The sequence below is a fragment of the Clavelina lepadiformis genome, chromosome 8 (assembly GCF_947623445.1).
Source record: "Clavelina lepadiformis chromosome 8, kaClaLepa1.1, whole genome shotgun sequence".
NCBI classification, from domain to species: Eukaryota; Metazoa; Chordata; class Ascidiacea; order Aplousobranchia; family Clavelinidae; genus Clavelina; species Clavelina lepadiformis.
The window spans coordinates 5,517,434-5,540,531 of NC_135247.1; the positions used below are offsets into that span (position 1 = coordinate 5,517,434).

At 38.6% G+C, this 23,098-nt stretch overlaps 3 protein-coding genes across 7 annotated transcripts; 2 read left to right on the forward strand and 1 right to left on the reverse strand.

The window, feature by feature from the left end:
* Positions 1-2,341: 2,341 nt before the first annotated feature.
* LOC143468253 (RNA-binding region-containing protein 3-like) lies at positions 2,342-5,090 on the forward strand. Its single transcript, XM_076965347.1, has one exon. The coding sequence runs from the start codon at positions 3,447-3,449 to the stop codon at positions 5,085-5,087; it is 1,641 nt and encodes a 546-aa protein (XP_076821462.1). The 5' UTR covers positions 2,342-3,446; the 3' UTR covers positions 5,088-5,090.
* An 814-nt stretch (positions 5,091-5,904) lies between these two features.
* LOC143468254 (coiled-coil domain-containing protein 42 homolog) lies at positions 5,905-7,786 on the forward strand. Its single transcript, XM_076965348.1, has 2 exons — positions 5,905-6,041; positions 6,346-7,786. The coding sequence occupies exons 1-2, from the start codon at positions 5,936-5,938 to the stop codon at positions 7,434-7,436; spliced, it is 1,197 nt and encodes a 398-aa protein (XP_076821463.1). The 5' UTR covers positions 5,905-5,935; the 3' UTR covers positions 7,437-7,786.
* Positions 7,787-7,875: 89 nt separating this feature from the next.
* LOC143468252 (ikaros family zinc finger protein-like) lies at positions 7,876-21,769 on the reverse strand. Of its 5 annotated transcripts, XM_076965346.1 has the most exons (14): positions 21,575-21,717; positions 18,215-18,947; positions 17,953-18,066; positions 14,126-14,284; positions 13,814-13,981; positions 13,576-13,662; positions 13,111-13,236; positions 12,016-12,183; positions 11,314-11,421; positions 10,819-11,213; positions 10,593-10,680; positions 10,286-10,462; positions 10,009-10,151; positions 7,876-9,881 (listed from the first exon to the last, which is right to left on the reverse strand). In XM_076965346.1, exons 4-14 carry the CDS (start codon positions 14,271-14,273, stop codon positions 9,195-9,197), a joined length of 2,295 nt encoding a protein of 764 aa, XP_076821461.1. In that variant the 5' UTR covers positions 14,274-14,284; positions 17,953-18,066; positions 18,215-18,947; positions 21,575-21,717; the 3' UTR covers positions 7,876-9,194. The 5 variants fall into 5 exon arrangements, with proteins under 5 accessions (XP_076821461.1, XP_076821456.1, XP_076821458.1 ...); XM_076965341.1 differs by lacking the exon at positions 17,953-18,066; XM_076965343.1 differs by lacking the exons at positions 17,953-18,066; positions 18,215-18,947 and having other exon boundaries at positions 21,575-21,769.
* Positions 21,770-23,098: the final 1,329 nt, after the last annotated feature.

Sequence of the window (23,098 nt, forward strand, 5' to 3'; positions counted from 1 at the left end):
TTTTTAAACTCATGATGTTTCGCAAACGGCCCAAACTTGCCGAAAATGAAATGGAATCCTAATACCCCATGTTTGAATCCAGATTGTCACGTTTCTTTGCTGTACATTGACTGCTATGGCCTTAGTTACCTATCTGATCCCACGTGCCAAGCACAATTTGCTCAGATTTTCTTGGTACATTCATTTTTCTGTTCAAAATTTCATTTCCCAAAAAAGTGTGGGCCAGAAATCCAAACACGATTTATCTTTATCTTTTGACGTTTATCGCCACACTGTCATGCCATATGGCATTATTCCTTTAACTTTTCGAACTTATCGGGCATTCTTTACATATAATTGGTATTGGCGTGCTATATAAATGCTTGTGCTGTAGCCTACCGCATGATAGAATGTCGTAGAATGTCTTATGTTTCACTAATTCGAATTAGTTTGAGATTTTATTCTACTGTTTTTCTGCAATTAGTGCCGGCAGAGAAGGACACATCGCCTTCTTGTAGGTCAGGTCAAGCTGAGTTTATTGATCTCACAAACAGAGATCGCTGCCAACTCGTTGGCAATCAACATGTTAACTTTGTAGGTTTTTCATCCATCATTTATTACGTCACTTAGAACGTTTTAGCAAACTGGAATACACTTCATGGAACGTGACTCTTTTGTTATGTATTACCAGACTTTAATGGTAAATTTGAAATTGTTTTCTCATGTAAGTATATAGCCTAGTTACACTTGGGCCCTGGCAAAACCTTTTTTAGCTTATAATATTAAACAATCGATATAACCAGTTGGTAAAATAATAAAATTTAAAATAAATGAAGTGTTCTCTGCCAATATTTCCGCAATCTCTTTTATGCTCTTTGTGTGGAAGAGTACAGATCCTAGCAGTACCCGTTGTCATAACATCAGTGAGCGCTTTGAGTTTGCAAGAACCTAGTTAACCTCGTTGAAGGTTTGAATTGTCTGATTGCGAATCTTACGTATGCTATGACTGTATATTTGGTAGTAAGCTATAAGAAACGGTTAAATGCAATAAACAAATCTTAGTACAATCGCCAACGCACAGTTTTATTGTTTATGAATATAGTACGTAAAATTCCATTGTCATTGTGGTTATGAAATGAACGGTTACGACGACCGGTAGCCTACCGTCACACGGGTTTTGTCTTCATAGGCTGTTGGTATCACAGTCTTTGTCCTCGAACTGCGGACTGCATGAGGAAGTCTTTGCACGATATAAACCTGGCAATGATTTTTCACCACTCGAGCCTCGGTTGCCGAGCTCTTCTTAGTGCAAGTTCTGAAGTTTCACTTGTCACACACGTTCTTGTTTTTTTCGCCTGGTCCTAGTATACAAGTGTATAACCACAGGATGCTTTTGTAAACTAGACCTCATCACCGCTACTTAAGTTTTGACGTCATCTGGTTGTGCACTTGTATACTAGACCCATTTTTTTATAACGTTTTTCCTGAATTTGGAACTTTTCACCACTCACTGACTCATCAGTACAGCAGTACCACTAGCACTGGACAGGAGCAAGTGCCGTTAATATCTTGCCGAAGGACACTGCAATGGTAGCGTATATTTAGCGTTCATTGTTTTTTAATTCTACAAATATTCAATAAAAGAGTCTATTTCACCGTAAGTAGGTCATGCAGTCTGTTGTTAAAGATCGATCGTTATAGGTTAGAATGGGTATGCAAAAAGTCGATTTTAGTTGTATAGAGTATAGCCTATATAGCTAAAAGTTAAATTCAGATTAGAAGGTAGATTTAAGTTAATTTTAGGCTGCTATGTTATAGCATTTATGTTATGTTAACAAGAAACAGTGAAAACTAGCTTTAAACGCACATTTTTTTCTGGTAAAATACTGGCTGCCCTAATAAATTTTGAAGAGTTTTGTCACATAGGCTATGTTTTGACCTGCACTACAATAGAGGCAAAAATCGCATATACGCAGCCGGATCCGCTAGATGAAAAGTATCGGCTATAGGCTATCAAATATCAGTAACGTCGGTATATTTTGTGCTATGTACTGGTATCGTTACCGGCAGTACTTTCAAAGTACAGACTTCGTCATACATAATAGTATAACATCTATAAAAAGGGTATGGATTAAAATGCCTCTGACTCTGGGTTTGACAACTGTACTGTAAAGTGAGGCAGTTGCACTTTCGAGATATTTTTTTCTGCTAGACACTGCATGACGAAAAACAAATATAAGAAATCCAGAACAGATAGTCGTCTTGTGCAACATAATTAAAAGCATAGCCTCTGCATGAACAAGACTCATCAACATGCTCGCCAACCTTTTTCATCTTTACGCCATTATATTATAAACAAACAAGGCAAAGTAGCATGTTTGACCGCCAAGTTATAATAAATGAACAAACAATTAAAGCTTTATTGCACGCCGTCACGCCATAATTTGTGACTTTACAAGCATGATTTGTTGTTAAAAACTACTTTCCTCTTGGGTTTATGTACCGATATATTGGTGCAGAATGGTTGTTATGTTGCGTATTTTAGAGGATAACATTACTTTGGCGGAGTGGACATTTCGGAATTATAATTGATCAGTGCACTGAAAACAAACTTTCCAATAAGGATATTTCAGAATTAGGCTGTGCTTGTTTCTCCCCAGTAACAGTATGGTGCGCTCTCGAGATCTCGTTGATAAGTGTCATGCTTTTCAATCTAGTTTGAAAGTAAATGAAATTATTAAACTTGATAGCCTTTGTCTGGAAACGCTTTTGTAGGTTTCAAAAGATTTGGTACATTTTATGGTATGTTTTACAAAGGACCAATAAATATTGACATAGTTTTGAATGTTCAAAATGCAATTTTATTGTATACTTTGCAAGTATTACAGTGCGACAGGAATCTCTGGAAATGTGTTTTTCATGCAGTGATCAGTACAGTACATGTGTTATGTATGCAGTGAGAATGTAACTGAAAACTTCTACTATAAAAAAATACTGGTACATATAATAGGCATATTACTATATATTCAGTAGTAAACGTTTCATAAGTTATGTTGATAGCAGATTATGGAATGTTGAGTACATGTCACATGGTTTTTCATCTCTAAATCACATTTCTAAACTTGCATAGTACATGTATCTATTTGTAGTTATGCATAGTCAAAGTCGATCAGCGTGCTTTTGTGCTAAAGTTGAATGACACTATGTGTTATCATGATATAACTTTGATTTATCCTAGTAAACAATATTTATGCCAGGTAAATTTTATGGGACACTGTGTCAATCAAGTCAATCGAAATTCCACGTTAACACGAGTCAAGCCGAGTCTTTTAAGCAATTAAACATTAGTCAATTCTCTCCAAAACCCTGACTCAAGTCATTTGCACAACATTAATAGTAATATTCAGATTTGGGGTTCAAATTGTCAAATTTCTACTTTTTAAAGCATATTTTTGACATCTAGGTTAATGAGCGAATCTAAGTGTTCAAATATAAGCATTACGACCATTTTGAACTTGCTGAACTGTAAACCAGCACCACTAAGTACAATAACCATGGCAACAAATGTTGAAGCAGTAAAAGATCGAGTGGATTCAGACACTTTGTTGGTAAAGCATTTACCAATGTCATTAACAGCAGATGAAAAGGCTGATTTGCTAAAATGTTTTGGTGCCACAGAAGTTCGAGTCATGTCTGTTCACGGAAGATTAAAACATTGTGCTTTCGCAACTTTTCCGACTCCAAAACAGGCCAGTGAAGCCCTGTCTCGGCTCCACCAACTTGAAGTATTAGGGCATGCATTATCAGTAGAATATGCTAAAGCAAAGTTGCAAAATCATATTAAGTCAATTGATGTACACAAAGGCTTTGATGGCTTAAAAGAACAATGTTGTAAAAAGGGCAACAAACCCAATGACGAAAAGAGAAGTAAAGCAATGAATGGTGAAATGTATAAGTCCTGCACATGTGAAAGAAAATTGCCACCAATAGCTCCACATTTTGGTTTGCAATATCCAGCTAACCCAAAGTATAAATATCAGTATCCCGATCCTACTGCTGATGTTTTGCTTAATATATGTGGTGCCCTTTTAACGGTTCCGAAGTTCTACACTCAGGTTCTTCACTTAATGAACAAAATGAACCTTTTTTGTCCTTTTTCAACTTCTGCCTTAATTCCTCCAATATTGTTGGAACATGTGACAGGGACAGCCAACTCATCCATTGTTAGTGACCAGGTTCCAGTACTACCAGCGGCACACCCTAAAATTCATCTGCAAAATTTGTCAAGCTCAGAATCTGAACTCGAAAGTGATGAAATGCGTTACAAAAGCTTGGATATTTTACCACCAGAAAGGTCTATGAAAGCATTCAAACGGAAGCGATCTGTTTTGTCTAATGAACCTAAACGAAAACTTGCAAGGTATCAGAAAGGGAAAAAGACTGCAACAAAATCTGAAGCCTTAGTAGCCACAACTAATATCAACGCTAAAACAGATCTTTCTGAAATATTTCAGAGACCTTGTGCTAATGATGCAAAACATGACATTTCTCTGATTATTCCATCAAACATTTCTCCAGTCAAGAAATTGTCACATATTTTAGCTGGTCAGGAATCAATTCCTAATGAAGAAAAGGCAGAAGGAACTGGGTTTGGTAAAATCAACCCTTTACAACAACCTACCAATCAGAAGGAAGTTGATGACGAAAAAGATTACATACTCACTACTGATTTTATAACCGAAAAACAGTTAGAGTCCGGAAAGCTTTCAGAAAAGGAAATGTCATCTCATTCACTTTTCAAAAACTACCATCCTGGACAACCATCATGTCGACTGTATATCAAAAATTTAGCTAAAAAAGTGACTGAAAAAGACTTGCAGCACATTTTTGGAAGATTCATAAATATTGAAAATGAAGATGACATTAAAATGTTTGATGTTCGTGTTATGAACCAAGGCCGCATGAAAGGACAAGCATTTGTAGGATTATCTAGTGTAGTAGCTGCAACAAAAGCCGTTAAATTAGTAAATGGTTACCAGTTAATCAATAAACCAATGGTTGTTTCCTTTGCAAGGTCTGCAAAACCCAATACTTCTTCACAGTCATAAGTACTGTAGTATTCTGTATAGGAATTGCTTTGGTCCAAGAGTAGTTCCTTATCTCAGTCAAACAACATTCTGTCATTACAATTTCTTTTGCAAAACTGCCATTTAACGCTTTTGTTTATGTCTTTGCTCACAAAGCCATTTTACATACATTTGTAAATTTACGATTACTGCCAGTATGGATTATGATTACACAGATGGTTTTGAGGTAATTGGGTTTTGTAGGACAGCACAGATGAAAATTTTAATAATTTCCTCGTGTTTTGATAAATATCGTTATTTGTTCATATTTTTGCCAGTCTATTTGTGTACTTCGTTACATGCTTATGTGATCAGCAAATACTGACCAATTTGACCGAAACAGAGTCGGAATTAAGGAAAGTGCTTTTCCTGCACTTTTCTAACTTATTAAATTTATTGTGTATATGACCTGTGCTTAATGAAAATTTATCAACCAAAGCTGAATAACTCACCAAATGCCATTTATCTGACAAATTTTACAGCTTGGCAATGAAGTTTTTTTACAACATTATTAACTTGAAAGCTTTTTTAATTTGAAAATAGTCACTGATATAAAACGTTATTTGGCTATTACAAAATCTTTTGTAAAACTGCCAGTTGTAAATTTTTTATGCTTACAAACCACTAACTTACTATGCAAGTGCGTTCCAGCAATATTTTCATTGTTGTTTGTTGAAAATAGTGTATTTTTGCATAAATTTTTTTCTGGTGTAATATCTGTTTGTTTTACTCTGTTCTATTATATTAGGCATATTACATCATAAGGCCACTTGATTTTTATATTTGTTGACAGAAATTATATAGAACGTGTGTATTATATAAAATTGAACATGCCACTTGCAACATCTAACCACTCTGGAGCCTATCAATTGAATCTGGAACCACAGAAAAAGAATGTTTTTGTGACTCAGCTTAATGATCGTCAGCATGATGAAGGTATCATGTGTTCTAGAGAAGCAGCTAATAAGTTTGCGACCTATTTCCAGAAATACTATGAATACATTTCATACCATCTTTGATATATAAACCAGAGAAAACTAATAAATAAATCTTTCTGCAATTAAGATATAGTTGACTATTGCACACAGACCCATTTGCAAGGAAGTTCTTTTTCTATTTTATTTCTTATCCATGATACTGTATGGATTTGCTATTTACTTATTGCCTGACTTGAATATTATCCATATATTCATTGTGTTTTTTGTTAATAATATGTTTCTTAATTGACTAATTTTCTCAGACGATGATATTCGACGATTTGCTGTTGTCAAAGAATCGGCTGATCAACTTTTGCAAACTGGTATCAACACATTGCAAAAGACTTCTCTGCTACGTAAGGCCATTGAAGTGGAGCAGATTGATGCCGAACTTGCAGAAAAAAGAGATCTGTTCCGGAAGCGCATGGCTGCTAACAAAACTAAGGAGGAAGCTCTAAAGAGGAAACAGGAGAAGATCAAGGAGAGGGTTGGCAAATTTGACAGATTTCTGAAAGAAAATGAAGCAAAGAGAACACGCGCTCTTCGAAAGTATCAAATCGAAGTCAGAGAAAACAAAATTAAAGCAAAAGATTTGGTGGAACTGAAGACTGAACTCGAGCGCCTCTCTGAAGCAAAGAATATGCTGATGAAAAAACTTGAAAGCCACAAAAAATTTGAAACCTACCTCATGCATGTCATTGACGCCTTGCCGGAGGATTACCTTGAAATGACAGGAGAAAACATGATTCAAAGCGTGATACAACGCCATGAAGGTTTATCAGCGACTTACACTGGGTTACTTGCCAGAAATAGCATGATGACGTCAGAAATAGAAAGTGGACAAAGAGAACTGGATATGATGAAACAAGAGAGGAACAACCAGAAAATGGTTATAAACAGTCAGATGGCTGATTTGCAGAAGTACCAAGAGCAATTAGTTCAGCGGAACCGAAGACTTGAACAACAAGCAGGCGACACTACTATTTCCCATCGGACCCTAGTTGGAGAGCTTGGTCGGATCAGCATGGCAATCGACAACTTGGCTGACGTTTGTCACGCAAGACACTGGCCCCCACTTTCCAGCATGAGCTACATCGACAAACTTACCATGATCCAACAACACTTTCGCGAACAACAACGTGTACAGAAACTCGTGCAAAAACTTCGAGAGTCCAGGCCCATCACATCATCAGTGGAAAAAGGCCCCCAAACCTCACACACATCTGCCAAGGAAGACGTACAGTTATCAACGATACCAAAAATGCCAGCGATTGCAATGCATCCCAAACCGCAAAGAAGGTCCACTAAATCAGGTTTTTGGGAACACCTTAAAACGATCACTGAAACGGAATAATTATATATTCGCACAGCCGCGTCTAGCGTTGTTATACCGTTCTCTTAGATGACTTGTTCCATCACGATAGCAAGACTGTTTGGATGTATTCATATTCTTGTTCTGAGATTCATTGTTCAAACTCCAGTGGTCCATCGTAGACCAACATTTGCTTTTTGCTCTGTGTCGTTGGTTACGTTATTCACTGTGTATCCTTTTTTGAGTGCTTTTTGTAAATTTTTATTACTATTGCATAGTAAACGAAGAGTTTTTGGGCTTATTTTATGCACTTAAAATTAAATTTTGCTTGCGAAATACGATCAATTTTCGCAAATGCAAACTCTACAAACCACACTTGCTGTGCAACGGACTGAGTTGTTTATTTGTTTTTTGTCGCACATGCTAGCTATCAACCTAACATTTCAAGCATGAAGCCTCCAAATGGTAATTACCAGTGAAATCCTTTTTTTATCACTCCATGTTCTTTTATAATTTGTGAGTAAGCAAGACTTAGCAAAACCAAAATGGGTAAATAACGTTATAACAAAATTAGTAAATAATTTAACAATTTTTACGAAACAAAAACGCGAATATCTTTACAACGAGGCACTTGAACGTAGCCCACCTCTGGGAAGACGACCTTACTAATTCCAAAGTAAAGGCGATGATTCAATACACATTAGCAATAAATAATGGAATTAACGAAAGAGCACTTAAATTGGGGCAAGATTTTATTTGCACGGGTTTTTGCATGAAAAGAATTCGTGTCAGTGATTTGGGCAGAAGATTACTTCGTGGTAATACTGGTATTATCGAGCGAGATACTTTTGTTAGAAGTGCATTTAAAATGTAGAATTTTAATGGACTAGCTGGAATGATATCGAAATGTCACTTGCTTGTATCGTGCGGCAAGGAAAGTAGCAATGTATCATTAGAAGAAGCAATATGTGCAAAAGAGTAGCAGGACGATCGCGATGTCGTTGTGAAGAAGAATTAGTCACTTAATGCAATGATACCTGTCAGGCATATCAATAGAATTATACGGTTTCGTGCAAATCAAAAATTCGTGAGGTTTTTCACGTCCATGTGGACGTTTCTGCACGTTTGTAGAAAGTTGGAGTTTGGGGCAATTGTTTTCCAACACGCGTTGGTACACGGTAGCATTAACACAACAAAATAAACACAAAACTACTCACTGTACCAAACTCTGTCCAGTATTGCACAAAACTGGCTGGACTGAAAAAGCAAACGGAATATCTTACGCAACAACAAAGTAGTTAACTAAAATAAAAACGTCTAATATTCTGCTTCTATTGTAACTAAGTATTAGTATGATAAGCACAAAATTCGATGTAAATAACGGAATACGGTAAAAACAATTGCTATGAAAACGGCAGCATATATAGACATACTAAGAAAAACGAGCGTCTCCTAGAAATATAAAGGAATTTTGAAATTGGTAACTATCAATTTCTGGAAGCTACCCATAGGCTACAAACGATTAACATTTAAAGGCCGTAACGGTATACTATAGATATTGACAAGCAATATTAAGTGCGATAAATTGCAATGTTTAGTGCAACTGAAACGTAGAATAGTCGTCAATCATCTTAATTTTGATTCATAAGACCGTATTTTGATTTTAAAATATCCAACGTTTGTACAAGTGTACAGCAGTGCAGCTATACCCTTTTCTTGGCCCTGGATAGACCAACTAGATGATCGAATAGATTGTGATTCGTTGTCTGAGTACCGCTGCAATGCTATATTGTGTACTCTTCATCTGACGCTGGTCTTGTTACAAAACGAACCTTGTAAAAACGGACTCCCCGTGGTCCTCCTTCCTCGGCTTGATGATAAACTTGTTAAATCTTGAGTGACAGCTAAGTAGGTGGTTTTCCTTTGATCCCTCTCGTATTCTTCATGTTTGACGCCGTTTGCTGAATCGCTCTCGGCGTCACGTGTCAAGACCACTAGATGTTCCCCTCTGGTGAGATGGGATTGAAATTGATATCTGTCCGACGCCTGATGTCCACAGACGTTGCATTCCAACGGATCACGGAAACCATGGCACCCGGCGTGAATGGCAAACATGACATGATCAAGGAAAATGCAACGGCAGTGTGTGCAGATAAAAGCCTTTAGTTCTTCGATTTCATTTTCCCCTTCGCCCTCTGCTGTCGAGAACACTCTTAGACCGTACTTGGCGGCATCTCCGAACTTTGCGCCAGGTGTCGGTGAAGTTCTTGTCTCACCTCTTTTGACAGACTCATCGCCGTGTCTCGGAACCTTTGTCCTGTCGCCTGTTAGATCAAGTGTTGCCTGGCCTGGACTTTCGATTGACGAAGTGTCGTCCGCTTTCGCCAGGGAATTGAACTTTGCCAATTGGGTGGCATAAGCTGCTAGGCTGCTGTCCGGTGAAGACTTGATGGAGTTGATACGGAGGCTATCGTTGTCGTTTAGCATCTATTGCAAAATATAGAATTAAGTTAAACTTTGATAGTGATAGCATGGGAAAAATTAGGTTTGACAATTTTAAGCAAATCTGACCTTGGTGTTAACACCATATCATATAAGAAGGGAAACCACTTACGCCAGCCTGTTTGCTGCTGGTTGGAGAAGGCGATGACGTCACTCGTTCATTGAGATATCTCGGCCGTTTTCGTTTAGCGCTCCCCATTAACTTTTCGTTTGGTTGAGCCATGTACCCTTGCTCGGATGGCTCAAAGCTGTGATCTGTTATATCGTAAAAGTAATTGCCAACTTTAGATGAATTTATGCGTTTACAGTTTATCAAAAAATAATGAAAAATTAAGCGATATAACAAAGTAAACACTCGCAAGTCTTTTTGCAGCAAAAGCAACATTTACCTTTGTCCGATTCGCCGGACTGAATCGAATCATGGTCGACTGGAGTAAATTGATCCCGCTTGATGTCGCCGTTGAGCAAGGGGGTAGACGAGGCCAATACAAATTCTCCACCTATACGCGGCCTTTTTGTCACATAAGAAACGGGCCCCTCACCATATTCTCTCTCTTGAGGCGAAGCTTTTAAAGCAAACAAAAGATGCCTTTTTTAAGCAAAAAAGATAAAGTGCAAGTCCTCATGCATGAAGCAGTTTTGCAATGCGGGTTTGCTCTAAGGCAGCATAAGGGGACGCTGCAAAGGTTTTCTTACCGCTATTTCTGCCGGCATTAAATGCATTTTTTTGCGAAATCCGTTTGGCAGAGAAATCTATTGCTTCGTCTTGCGGTGTGGTTGAACTCTGTGATGTAATCAAAATAATTAATCCTATGTTGCACTGAAGCTTTCGATTTAGTTTTAATTCTCGTTTATTAATTGTACGAATTGTAGAAATCATGAAGCCATCAAACCTCTTGACAAACATATTCTTTTAGCCCACCTGTACTGACGCAGCTTCAGTTTTCATACGTTCTTGCATCATAGAAGTTATTAAAGAAGGCATGAACTGAAGCGCATTCGATACTGAGCTATTCTGCGAGACCATAGAAGAAGGGGAGCCAGCGTCCTGCCGACTGTTGGGGACTTCGCGAAATCGGGTAATTTTTTGCGGGTTTGAGCCCTTCCGTTTCCCGCTGCTACTTGCAGAAAGACCTGATTGTGCTACGAGCGAATTAGCGTTAAAGTTTAACAGTTGCTGTGTTTGCATCATCGGGTTGATTGCGGCCACAGTGAGGGATCTTTTTTGTGCAGCTGACGACATATTAGAAGTATAAGATCGTTTCGGTGACATCTTTGCCGTGTCTTGCTCGGCAACGGTGAGTTTAGACGGCGAGCCTGTGGCCATAGAACGACATTTTAGTTTACAGAAAGCGAAAACTAATCAATCGGAGCGACGCGTCTTCCTACGTCATAAATCTCATAACGGATGGCTTACCTCGAGCGACCGGATCATTTTTGTACGGACACTGATACTCGTGCTCTTTCAACGACTGGCGAGACTTGTAGCTTCGAGCGCAATATACGCATCTGTATGGCCGGATGTCTATATAAGGTATAAAGTAGAGTATAAGACTTATGAGAAATTCACCGAGCGTCTTCGTTCAACTTGATGGCTAAATATATGGCGTTCACTGACCGCGATATCTCATATATTAGAATATTATTATCTTTTACTTCCGAATTGAAAGCATTGCCAACTTTTAAATTATAGGGCTATACAATTCTTTCTGTATATTGAATAAATATAAGAGAAAAGGTTCAAGTGGGCCTAAAAATTAAAATTAATGAACACGAACTTGTATAATTTTTCAACAAATTGAAATTTGTGTGAGACTCAAGCTGGAACAACGATTTGTATTTTCAGCAATGCTTTCAACAATTTATTGTATAAATAGACTTAATTGAAACTAAACCATATTAAGATTGTTAGTAGGTCATAGTTTATCATGAAAATAATTTTGGCTATAGCCTTATAGGTATATACTGATAATTTTTTAATTAATTTTAAGTAATCATAATGACAATAATCAACAGCTCACTAAAACAAACAAAACACTGGTTATTTAAAAAAAAACTTTTTCAGCCAAGCACAGCCATGATAAGCACTGGTAACCTATGTACCGGCACATGCTTATACCTGAGTGAATGCGCATGTGTCCATTTAAAGCGTCCCTTCGCCTACACCGGTAGGAACAGACAGGACACTGAAAGGGCTTTTCTTCAGAGTGGATTTTATAGTGACGTCTAAGGTTTCCTTTTTGGGTAAATGCGACCCCACACTCAGTGCATTTAAAAGGCCGTTCACCTGAGAAAAGAAATCATGATTACAGTCAAGCTAGAACTGTGTCTAAACTTCAAACCCCGTCATAAGGACGCATAAGGAAATGATCGAAATTGATAATTTTAGAATCTTCAAAGTGAGAAAATCACTCGGTAAAGATATATTCAAAAAGAACACAGTAGCTTATTAGTTAGTATGGGTATAGTATAGTATTAGTATAAAGTATAGTACTATATAGCAAAGGTGAGCAAACTACGGCTCGCCGACATGTTTTTAGTGGCTCTTCTAGTTGAATAGTTATATCCATTATTGTTCATTATCGATGCATTGTTTACCGTATTTATATTAACACTACAGGTTTTGCGGCTCGCTAGTCATTTGCACTTTTCCGCAAGTGACTCTTTCGTTGAACAAGTTTGCCCGCCCCTGGTATATAGTATATTGTATAGTATAGTATAGTAGTATAATATGTTAGTATACATGTTATACGTGTAGGTATGCCATCTATTTATATAAAAAGAACAGTGTTTGATTAACTAGTTTCCTTCATGAAAATTCCTAAACAAAGACATCCTGAAAGTTGGACACTTGATGAATATTCTGTAGGATATAACCGATTGTTTACCAAAGGAAGCAGGAACCACCAAAACAACTACTCTAATAATGCCTCTCGCAAATAACTTTTTTCCCAGTAAATCTTGTAATGGAATGTGTAATAAGCATTCATAACCGCAATTGCAACCTTATTTACGTAGTTTTATTAATTTTGTAGGTCACATGTATATTGACGTGTACGTGTGGTTACATGTAAAGCTTCACAAGTAGATATCAGATACTAACTACGTCAGTTATAGATCACTACGTCACTAAGTACTACGTCAGCGCTTGGTGATTGGTACTAATTTTCAAAATCAGAATTGTTTAAAAAGACAACCTGAGCATATAACTTACCGGTATGCGAACGTATGTGCACTTGGTAATGACTTTGGCCGGCGCAGATTAATCCACATTCTTCGCATGCGATGAGATTTAAATTTCGAGATTGAGTTTTTGTGTCATTAGACGAAGTAGGCACACCTGTAAAACCGCGACCTGGTTAATTATTTGTACTGTACTACATTTTCCTTAGTCATTAACGTTTTTCAAGTCATATTCGAATGTATAATTATGAATAAAAGTTCGCCTATTAAGTTTTAAGTAAGTTACAGTATTTGCAAAAAAAAACGAACGTAGTTGTGACTTGTGATATATAATTTGATGCAAACCTTTACGTATTGTTGACAGAATTTGAAAAATGATAAAGTCGATGAAAATAAGTCGGAAACGTATCATGCCCACACCGCAACACCACAATATCCGTTATAGTATAAATTGTAGCGTTATAAACCTTAAATGAAAAAAATTACAACCGCTTACCTTCCTTTCCGGTCATTGAGTTAATCGAAGGGGACGAAGAACACGATGGGCTCCCAGCCTGGCTAGCCATGGACACAACACCAGAATCTAGAAAACAATCATTCGATTGCATGCGACGAGATACAGAAATTTCATTACGAAATGACAAAATATACCATCCTATATCAGTAGTCTAAAAGGACCCTTGTTAATGAAGTTTGCGCTGTATTGATACCACACAAAGACACCACGCATATACCTGCTGACATTTGAGAAGGGCTGGTAGACTGTGGAGCAACCAACGGTAGAACGATTCCGGGAAGATTTTCCCCCTGGTTTGATGACGTCACTGTAGGGACCGCTTGTTTTGTATTGTCAATTGTGCCATTCATTTGCTGAAGCTTAGCATCTTTGTCGCTGAAGTTTTCTATTGAGATTAAATGGCGGTTTAAAATTTTAACCGTTTAACTTTTAGTCTTTAATCTCAGTTTGTCATCAGCCGTAAACTTTATAATTACGACAAAGTAAAATGGCGGCGTAGTTTCTACGTTTCCGAGAATCACTTACTTACCTTCGGCAATGAGGTTGTTTTGATCAGATGAGCTAGAGTCCGTAGAGTTGTCGTTTGCCTCCCAGTCATCCTTTTTAGTTGATCCGTCTTCACTTGAGCCGCTTGTGGCTGGCGGAGGACTTACTTCCATATTAACAGCAGTATGCATCACACTAGTTTCTGTGTAATGAAAAGGGATTATTATTAACCTTAAATGGACTTACTTTAAATTTCTTTCTTTGGTTTCATCATCGGCTATTCATGGTCACATGCTCAGCAGAAAAAAATCCCGCTTATTGCGATGAAATCACCTGGACTTATAACCCAATTCCAAACTAATGGGCCAGTTGGTAGGTTTGTTCTTTTAAACATCTAAAGCTATTACTGAGCATACGACTTTCCCATAAACCAGCACGTAAAATTTCTCTGGTACAATAAAGAGTGCAAAGATTTGAGTAAGAAAAATACAAAAGTCGGTCAAGCACTATTATACATGAGCAAAAGAAAACATTTCTAAACTGGGGTCTGAAGTAGCACCGCAATTATGTCAAGGATTGACTCCACTGCGAGGGTTAATTGTCATGGCTGCTGTTTATCCAAAAAAAGAAATCAAGAGCGATGGATTGGCGCAATATTCATGATGATCCGCAAATTCCAAGCATGTTTACATATAAGCAAAGCTAAAATGCCAAGAAACTCGTCTGGGTCATCGTGTACTTTTAAGACGGTCTGTCATGTAATTTTGTCACAGCTATACGGTCCAATACACGATTCCAGACTCTTGGCTTGGATTGGCTGAAATGTTAGCAGTAACGTTCCAAATTTAGAAAATTAGAACGTCCAATGCCGTCATGGTTAGTCTGCTTTTCCTAAACTTAGGATTTTTTCTCAATCTCAGCTAATGACGTCATATGGAGAAATAAATGACGCCGCATTGACGCAATTAATTAACTGAATCGACACTAGATAAACATTCTAAAATTAGTCTAAGTTTACTTGAAGACTTTGAAAAGCGATTAAATGGGCAACGTAATTTTTCTAGTTTTCTTTTCAAAGAAATGGAAAATTACAAAAATAGCAATGAAACTTTTAGGAAATCGGGGTCTATTCCTCAGCGAAATCACCTAACTTGTGACCGTTGATTAACGCGACTAGCTACGACTTACTTATTACAACTTAAGTCATACGATTTTTACCGCTGACCGCGACAGCCAAAAGAATTCATTTTGACAGAAACAAAACCACACGAAAAATGTTGAATAATTAAAGCCACTTTTACGACTAAAATATTTACAGTAGGCAATATGCGGGCTGTGCTAGCATTTTAACGCAGTTTACACAAATATACAGGAGCGTTCTGGCGTCACATCCAAATTTTGCAAGCCGGAAGGAAACGGCATACGAGATGCCACGTTACACCACATCATTTTCAACCTTTTTATTTCTCTTGAAAATTTGGAACAACGCATCGAGCCAGCGTAGCAACACAGCTCATCGGAAACATCCTGGCTGCCTACGTAAGTCATGACAGTTCCGACGTAGCGCTCACGAATTAGTTTAATCAAACAAAAATTTAAGCCATATCAAACGAAACGAAAAAACGACCAGTCTGCTATGATAACAATAAGCCGTGTAACAACACCAATCATCCAGTCATAGACGTTTTGTCATGGCCATTTTGATGTTGCGATTAGTTGCAAACTTTGAACGTAACGATTCGGTCGCAATGATCGTCCAGCTTTATAGCTACAAGATGCATACTAACAGGAATATAAATAATAAACAAATAATACCACTTTAAAGCCTTTCTTGCTATTAAAATGATTATAAACTTATTACAAACATCAATGACCGACTTTCCGTTTTCTGCTTTGCTGGTACATCGTGGTCATTTGCTGGAACATTTTTAATACCACTACTATATCTCAGGTAACGGTATTACTACGTCATACCAATGCAAAAACTTATAAAAACAAGAAAACTTTGCAAAAACCAGGAAAATGTGCCGGAATATTTTACATTAATGCTGGTATACGATAACAGGCATGTCATTCTGTCTGTATTTCTTGCATCTGAGCGTGCCACCAAATTAACTCAGCTTTTTCCTTCGGATTTGATTATTAAAGCTGCCTTGCAAATTCGTTTTTTAATAAACATGCTTACATTAATGGCGCTTATCACGAATCCTACATTTACCATGAGTGAATTACAAGAATCCTAAAATGACATTCTGCTGGCGAATTGGGCCGTCTATGCCTTGCCCTCACGCAGGGGCACGATTCCAACGTTCGCACGAATGTCTGCTGTTTCCCGCAATTCATAGCACGCGTTTTCCAGAAAATATGTAAAGCTAAAAGCGTGCCATGCCACAGTGTCCTTTTCTCGAAAAAGAATGTATCCTGATGGTTACCTCTTACACGTCGGTTGCACACCAAATGCCATCACGAAAAAGCGCGACACGCTTTGTGCAATCCAATCCAAGCAAACACACCTATGCTTAAACCAACACTTGGCTAAAATTAAAATTCAAGATTGCGCTAGCGCACAGATTTGCATGAGCACTAAAAAATACGTTTTGCTTGTACGTGGCGTAGGTTCCCGCCACCGGTCTCAACATGCTGGGAAAGTTATGCATAGACAACAGATGATCATGTTAGAGCAGCTAGCAAGGAAATGTGGGTAGAACAGAAGACACATGATTGATAGTAAATGACGTGTCGCTCGAAAGCAGGAAATTTGCCGGGATAAGGAATCTCACGCATCGTTTTATGCTGCGCTCACTCAAACAGTTTATACCTCGAAGTATACAAGCAGGGAAAGTTGTATGTGTGCTCTGGCCCACGCAAAATTTTCATCCCCGACCCTTCTCGAAAAGCTATGCTATAAAAAGACTACAAACCAAATTGGTGTTTATATGAGATGTGTGTACAGCAAAATGAATCTGGAGAGGAATGCCGTCGTTAAAATGCGCAAAAAATTTTCTGTGCGCTCTATGGCTAATGATAAGATCTTATCACGTGGGTAAAAGCTGCAGGGCCGAAACATTTTTACATAAACCTGGATCTGCAAGACAACCGTTTAATTCACTAGAAAAAAAGCGTCAAATCTTTGTCAAAGCTGGGGAGCAGACGTCTTCATCTCTCTTTATCCATCAAAGCGAGTTTAAAAGACGACGTCTTAATCACTTTACCACCACGATTTGCAGCTTTGGACCATGGTCGTAAACGATGGAAACGTTGAAAGACTTCCAATGCTTCGAGCGATCGGTAAGAAAATACAAATAAATAAAAGTGAACTGCGGCAGCGTGGAACAATAATGGGCGTCATTATGGTTGCTTTGCGCTGGCATGGCCCGAGGGCAGGCGGACCGATGAGAGCTCCGAATTGCGATCTGACACCGAAGGAATGAAAAGGAGGCGTAAAGAGAAGAAATAAAAGGAAGCGCGCTCCAAAGAGTTTGATAGGATCGTCCCTGCCATGTATAGGTATGCTTGGCAGACAACCACAAACATAGAGACAGCTCAATCCCACGAGTTAGCCAACTCGTATGGATCACTCTGGGCCCGGTTTCCTTTATCAACAGATAATTGGGGTCAGAAAGTGCCTTCGCAATTCTAGCAAAACTGGAACGACTGAGACTAAACCATATACGTCACATCCTGTGTGACAAAGCCTTATCTAAAATCAAAACTGAACAACGGTAACTTAAAAAAAGGAATTACGCCACCTTGTATGTGCCCTTCTCCGCTGATTTAAACTTTTACATAGCACGACTTCGACTTTTACATAGCACTCCAAGGTGGTCTACAGCATCATTACACGATATTTTACGTCAGATTTTTGATTACCTATTTTCCAACAAATCTTTTCTGTGTGAACAATTTACTGAACTGGTTTGGTTGGTTTTCTGGAATGTTGAACTAAAAGTCAGCCATTTTTTCCAAGTCATGTTTCGTCCAGACCTAATTAAAACTATTTCTTCAAAGCTGATTAAAGCCGGCAAAAATCTTTTTAATTACGACCAATAGCACTGGTTCACGCATGCTCATTGTAATTTCAAATTAACAGCTTAATCTAAAACTTGGAACGGAATTTTAACCGAAAACTAACCGGCTTCCTGCGTGGACTCTGACAAAATTTGCGACCTCTGATTCAATGCATACAAAATCAGCGTGCGGCTTAAAACTCGGTTGCGGAAGCAAACCAAACCATACGGACGGAAACTGTGGCTCGGCATGATGCTAACTGAAACGTGGATGGAAATCGAACATTTCCCACTGCTTTTTAACAAACGTGAACACCATTAAAAATATACGAAAATACTCAAATAAATCAATAAAACTCAATACAGTACTCTTAACACTGTTTAAAAACGTTAAATTATATTGGTTTGAAACATCACGATTTTTTCACGTCGTTCGCTGTAACGACTATGACAGATTAAGCTCCGCGCCCTTCTGGAAACCTTCCTCCTGTCGCTACCTGTTACCGAATGCGATTAGAAGTGGGCGTCTAGTAGGAAATTACTGGAATGTGACAGCAGAGATAAAACGTTTATCTTCTTTTTTTTCGGCGCCAAATCACCCTCTATCCGTGCGCTGTCCTTTTTCGCAGCGAGTTCTTGTTAATGCATTGGAATAAGTTGGAGAGAAGAGCGGCTGACATCTCTACCTATACCGGCAGTCGCATTCTACTTGCAACTCTGTTACTAAGAATGCCGCTTTCACTATAATTTGCCCTTCTTTTGAATACCGATGTATGGCTCCAAGATTTTTACTTTTCCTTGTTCCAAATGCGACTGATAGCGATAATGAGCAGTAAATCCCGTTCTATGGCGCTGTCTCTATAAAAAAAAAAACTCATTACACAAGACAGAAGCGATTTCGAGGAAAATGTTTTATCTGATCTAATTTAGTCACAACCGGCTAGTCACAAGGGAAACGCCGATGCGCCGGCTGGAGTAGCATTCTGAGATGTCTTGCTATTCCCGATAAAAGTCTCGATTTCGTTTTTTTCTTTCTAAAACATTTTGCCCGAGGTTACATCTGACCTGAACTCAATCGTGCCGATCACACACAACGGGCTATAACCAGAAGCCGACGGGAAAAGCGCATTTTCCGACGGAATAAGTACGGGTCAAGTCAACGATCACGTAAATCATCGGGAACGACGAGCGATAGACAATCCCACAACAAGACAACCATACCGCCGCATTCAATTATGCGACGTGCGCCCTGGGCGACATATAGTCCTATGACGTATTAAAACCGTGAGAAGTAACCCTTGTTACGGCAACAGGCAAAACGAGATAAATGCTTACGTAAAATGGGATGTTTTCCGAAACGTTCCGTCGCAGAAAGTTTAGCTCTATCATGTCTTCGTTAATACTGACGCATTATATTGATAACGGTATGTTATGGGACATGTCCTTCGTGCCGTGATTGTCATGAATACCTTGAAAAAACTCCAAACTTGATAATCACAAGTTGTGCGTCATGCCACATATTTGGTAGTGAAAAGTAAATAGAAAAAATTCCAAAAACTGATTGAGCAATAATTTAATTACGTGAGAGAAAAAGGTTTTTTTGTTAAAAACTCCATCGGTATTTTTATAATCGCGTAATCTCCGCGTATACTTGTGCTTTCTATATAGGAAGTCGGGCTGCTTTCGTTTATAGATGCGGTTAACTGATTGCAGGTCTTAAAATAAAGAAGTTATAACATAAGCTACGCAAACAACTGTAGGTATTAAATTTGGAAAAATTATCGTAACTTTCTCCTATTATTTTTGTCTGACGCAAATTTTCTCCTGCCCTGTTTACTTGCAGGAAAATAAACCGCAATGAAAAATAACTTTGACATTGCAAGATCATCACATTTATGTACTGGCCTGTTTTCTCGACAACGGTTAGACGCTTTTGTGCTGCGATCTTTAAAGCACAACAAAAAGCGCTATTTTTCTCGCGGTCGTGTTAACGCAGCATACAAGTAATTAACCAACCGTTCCTCGTTTGAACCGCTTGCTGCATGACGTATCGGGAAACGACGGAACGCAAAAGCAGTTTGCAAAGGAAAATATTACATACTGCCACAGAATTTAACATGTTCTTAGATTTATCATCCGTGCGCTAAAGTCCTGATACCTTATCGGCATTTTGGGGTCAACGTACTGTCGTGAGTGTGATGTAAGACGAAAATATATTTACCGTTTCATAACAGCGAATTCCAGTGCAACCAAAGTCAAGGTGAATCGAAAACAGTTTGTTACGAAACAGGACCGTTTCTTCACAAACAAGATCGTTCTTCCAAACAAGTCATAAAGCAAGCATACGGCAAGCACGTATAAACTATTTCAGGGTGTCAGTTGGCTTTGTCAACATTTACTTGTTATAAGGAAAATATGCATTACAAAACAACTGATGACGAAAGCGCGATTTCCCCACAAACGTTTTACGTTGTTTTCTATAACACAAGACCACAGTCTAACGAAGCACAAACTAGTAAAATCAGAACTAACCACAGGTTTCAGTTTCCACGGCTTTTAGCAAATTATTGAGTCCAACAATACGTCATTATTGGATCAGTAACAGACAAACAATTGCGAAATCACCAGAATCTTTGGAATAATTGGATAATATTTAACAGTCGTTAAACTTTAATCGTCTGGGTGAAACATGTTTTAAAGATTATATATACTGCAGCTCGAAGCAAGAAACATTATTTCAAACAAATCAGTGAAACGTCAGTTTCACTTACGGACACCGACAAAGAGACAATTACTTTCAAATTAAAGCTTCTTAAATCGAATTGTCTCCACCCTACTATTTAGAACCAGTGCTTTACGGACGATGCCAGCCGTTGGTTACAATTTCAATTGTAGGTCGGGATGAACAGGCACCTTATTTGTTTGATGAACATTGCCCTTAGCAGCGCTCCAGAGCCTGTTAATTACATTGTTTGCGCAAACGGAGATTACGCCATTCCCCTGTCCTTATAGAAGTTTATCCAATAGCGATTAGCAAAACAAAAACTGCATACCTGTCAGTGCTTATGAAAGGCAAACATAAGCTGCACACTCCATACAGTCTTATCAGGTAGGACTCTGTACCTGGTGGTCGTTTGCATGGTACAGGGCGATAATTGCGTGCGAAATGAAGGCCAATTATCGAACGACAAACAAACCGTCACTGCAATTTCGTTTGGAATCGGCTGACATCACTTGACCTTACGATAATTGGTATACAATCAGGCGCTACAAGCAAGCAGGCTGAAATTAGCCTTATCGAATCCAATGTCTGATTGGAGGCCATTATGTAAACGTTGCAAACGTCCCTGAAAATTTTCCAATACGGGTAACCTCAAACGCTCGAAGCACCAAACACTACTAGGCTAAGGTCACACCTCCGCAGAGGCCGCGTCATAAGCAGCTATAAGTTAGGCTGCATATATAAGCCTTTATAAGTTAAGTACCTGAAAAAGAGGAGACGTCCATACATGGAAGGGAGATTTTCTTTAACGTTGTGACCGCCACTTTGTTCCAAAACGGATGGCGCTGTTTGCAGTAACCAAATCTCATGTTGGTCACTATTTCTTGACAACACACCAGATCTTTTTAAAATGGTGATCGGTCAATTTAAAACCTAAATAAAATCTAAAACAGACCATTTTTTCAGTGGGGCTTTTCAAATTAAGTTGCTACTTTGACTAAACATCTGCTGAGTAATCTCATTTTCTGTGGCCTTTTTTCTGTAATTATTACATAACAAACCTCCATCGCTGGACTATAATTGCAAACTAACGTCGTGTGTTATTTTAAAATTGAAAAAAACTGGTTTGGTTGGCTTTCGGATCGCAACTGAGAAAATAAGATCCGTTGTGTTGATGTGTTCCACTAAACCAGGCCGCGATACTTCGGGGATTCCAATAGAGCAAATAAACGGGAGGTGATTCACAATGCTATGAGAAAAACGTTTCGTTCCCAACGATATGCATCGTACAGCGCATTGTGTTGGGAAATGTCACACGTCTAAGCGGATATGGCATATATGCGGAAAATGGCCGTAATACAAGCGTGTAGAACTGTAGATAGACAATAGATTAGTTCCTCACTGGGCCTATTATGTCTGATATAAAAAGCGAACGGTTCTGTATACCTTTATTTATAATATACATTATCTAACATTTAATGAACTAGCGCCAATGTTATTTCAACAATACTGTTATAGCCTATAATCGCCAATGGGAAAAACTGTGTCGTGTTTTTAATATCGTAATATTTGATGTAATCTTTTTAATGTGGTTTTGCATAAACACACTGCGACTTGCAGAATAATGATTTTAAGCACAAGTTTTCTGCAGTAAGTCGGACTTAAAACTAATAAATATAGACTAGAAGTCGAAAGGTCACAAGTGCTTTAAGTCAGCGCCTAAAGCCACGGTCTTCTTAGGCGGACCGTGTTAAATTGGTGGAAAGTATGCAAACAGAAAAATTGACGGTTGGCTCTTATCCATAACAAAAGGTAAGGAACGCGTTGGATTCGCTCGACCAGCCATGAGGCCTTGGGAAGACGGGCCTGGTCGCTTTGGTTGAGAGATGAATAGCTTCGATTACCCGGCTCCAGCGCGTTCCAAGCAAAGCCCTAAACCGAGCACTGAGCCAATTTCAGTCATTCGTGAAATATGCGGCTGCTCTATAAGCACTTGGATCGGGGTTTGAAGTTTGCACGCGAGCGTCGTATCCCTCGTTTCATTCCTGCCGCATACCGACGTGGAGTAAGGTAACCATAACCGAAACGACCTCTCTGCTGCAAATAGTCGAAGAACTTTGCTGGATGCCGTGACAGCGAAGCGATGCGTAGAATTACTGGAGTGCCGAGCCTTCTTGGGTGGCTGCACTTTGGTTTGGAAAACTCAGCAAACCTTAAACATTATCTGCTCAATTCTGCACGTATATGCTGAATCAAGCCTTGAGTTTGAAACTTAAGCTTGTTTTGC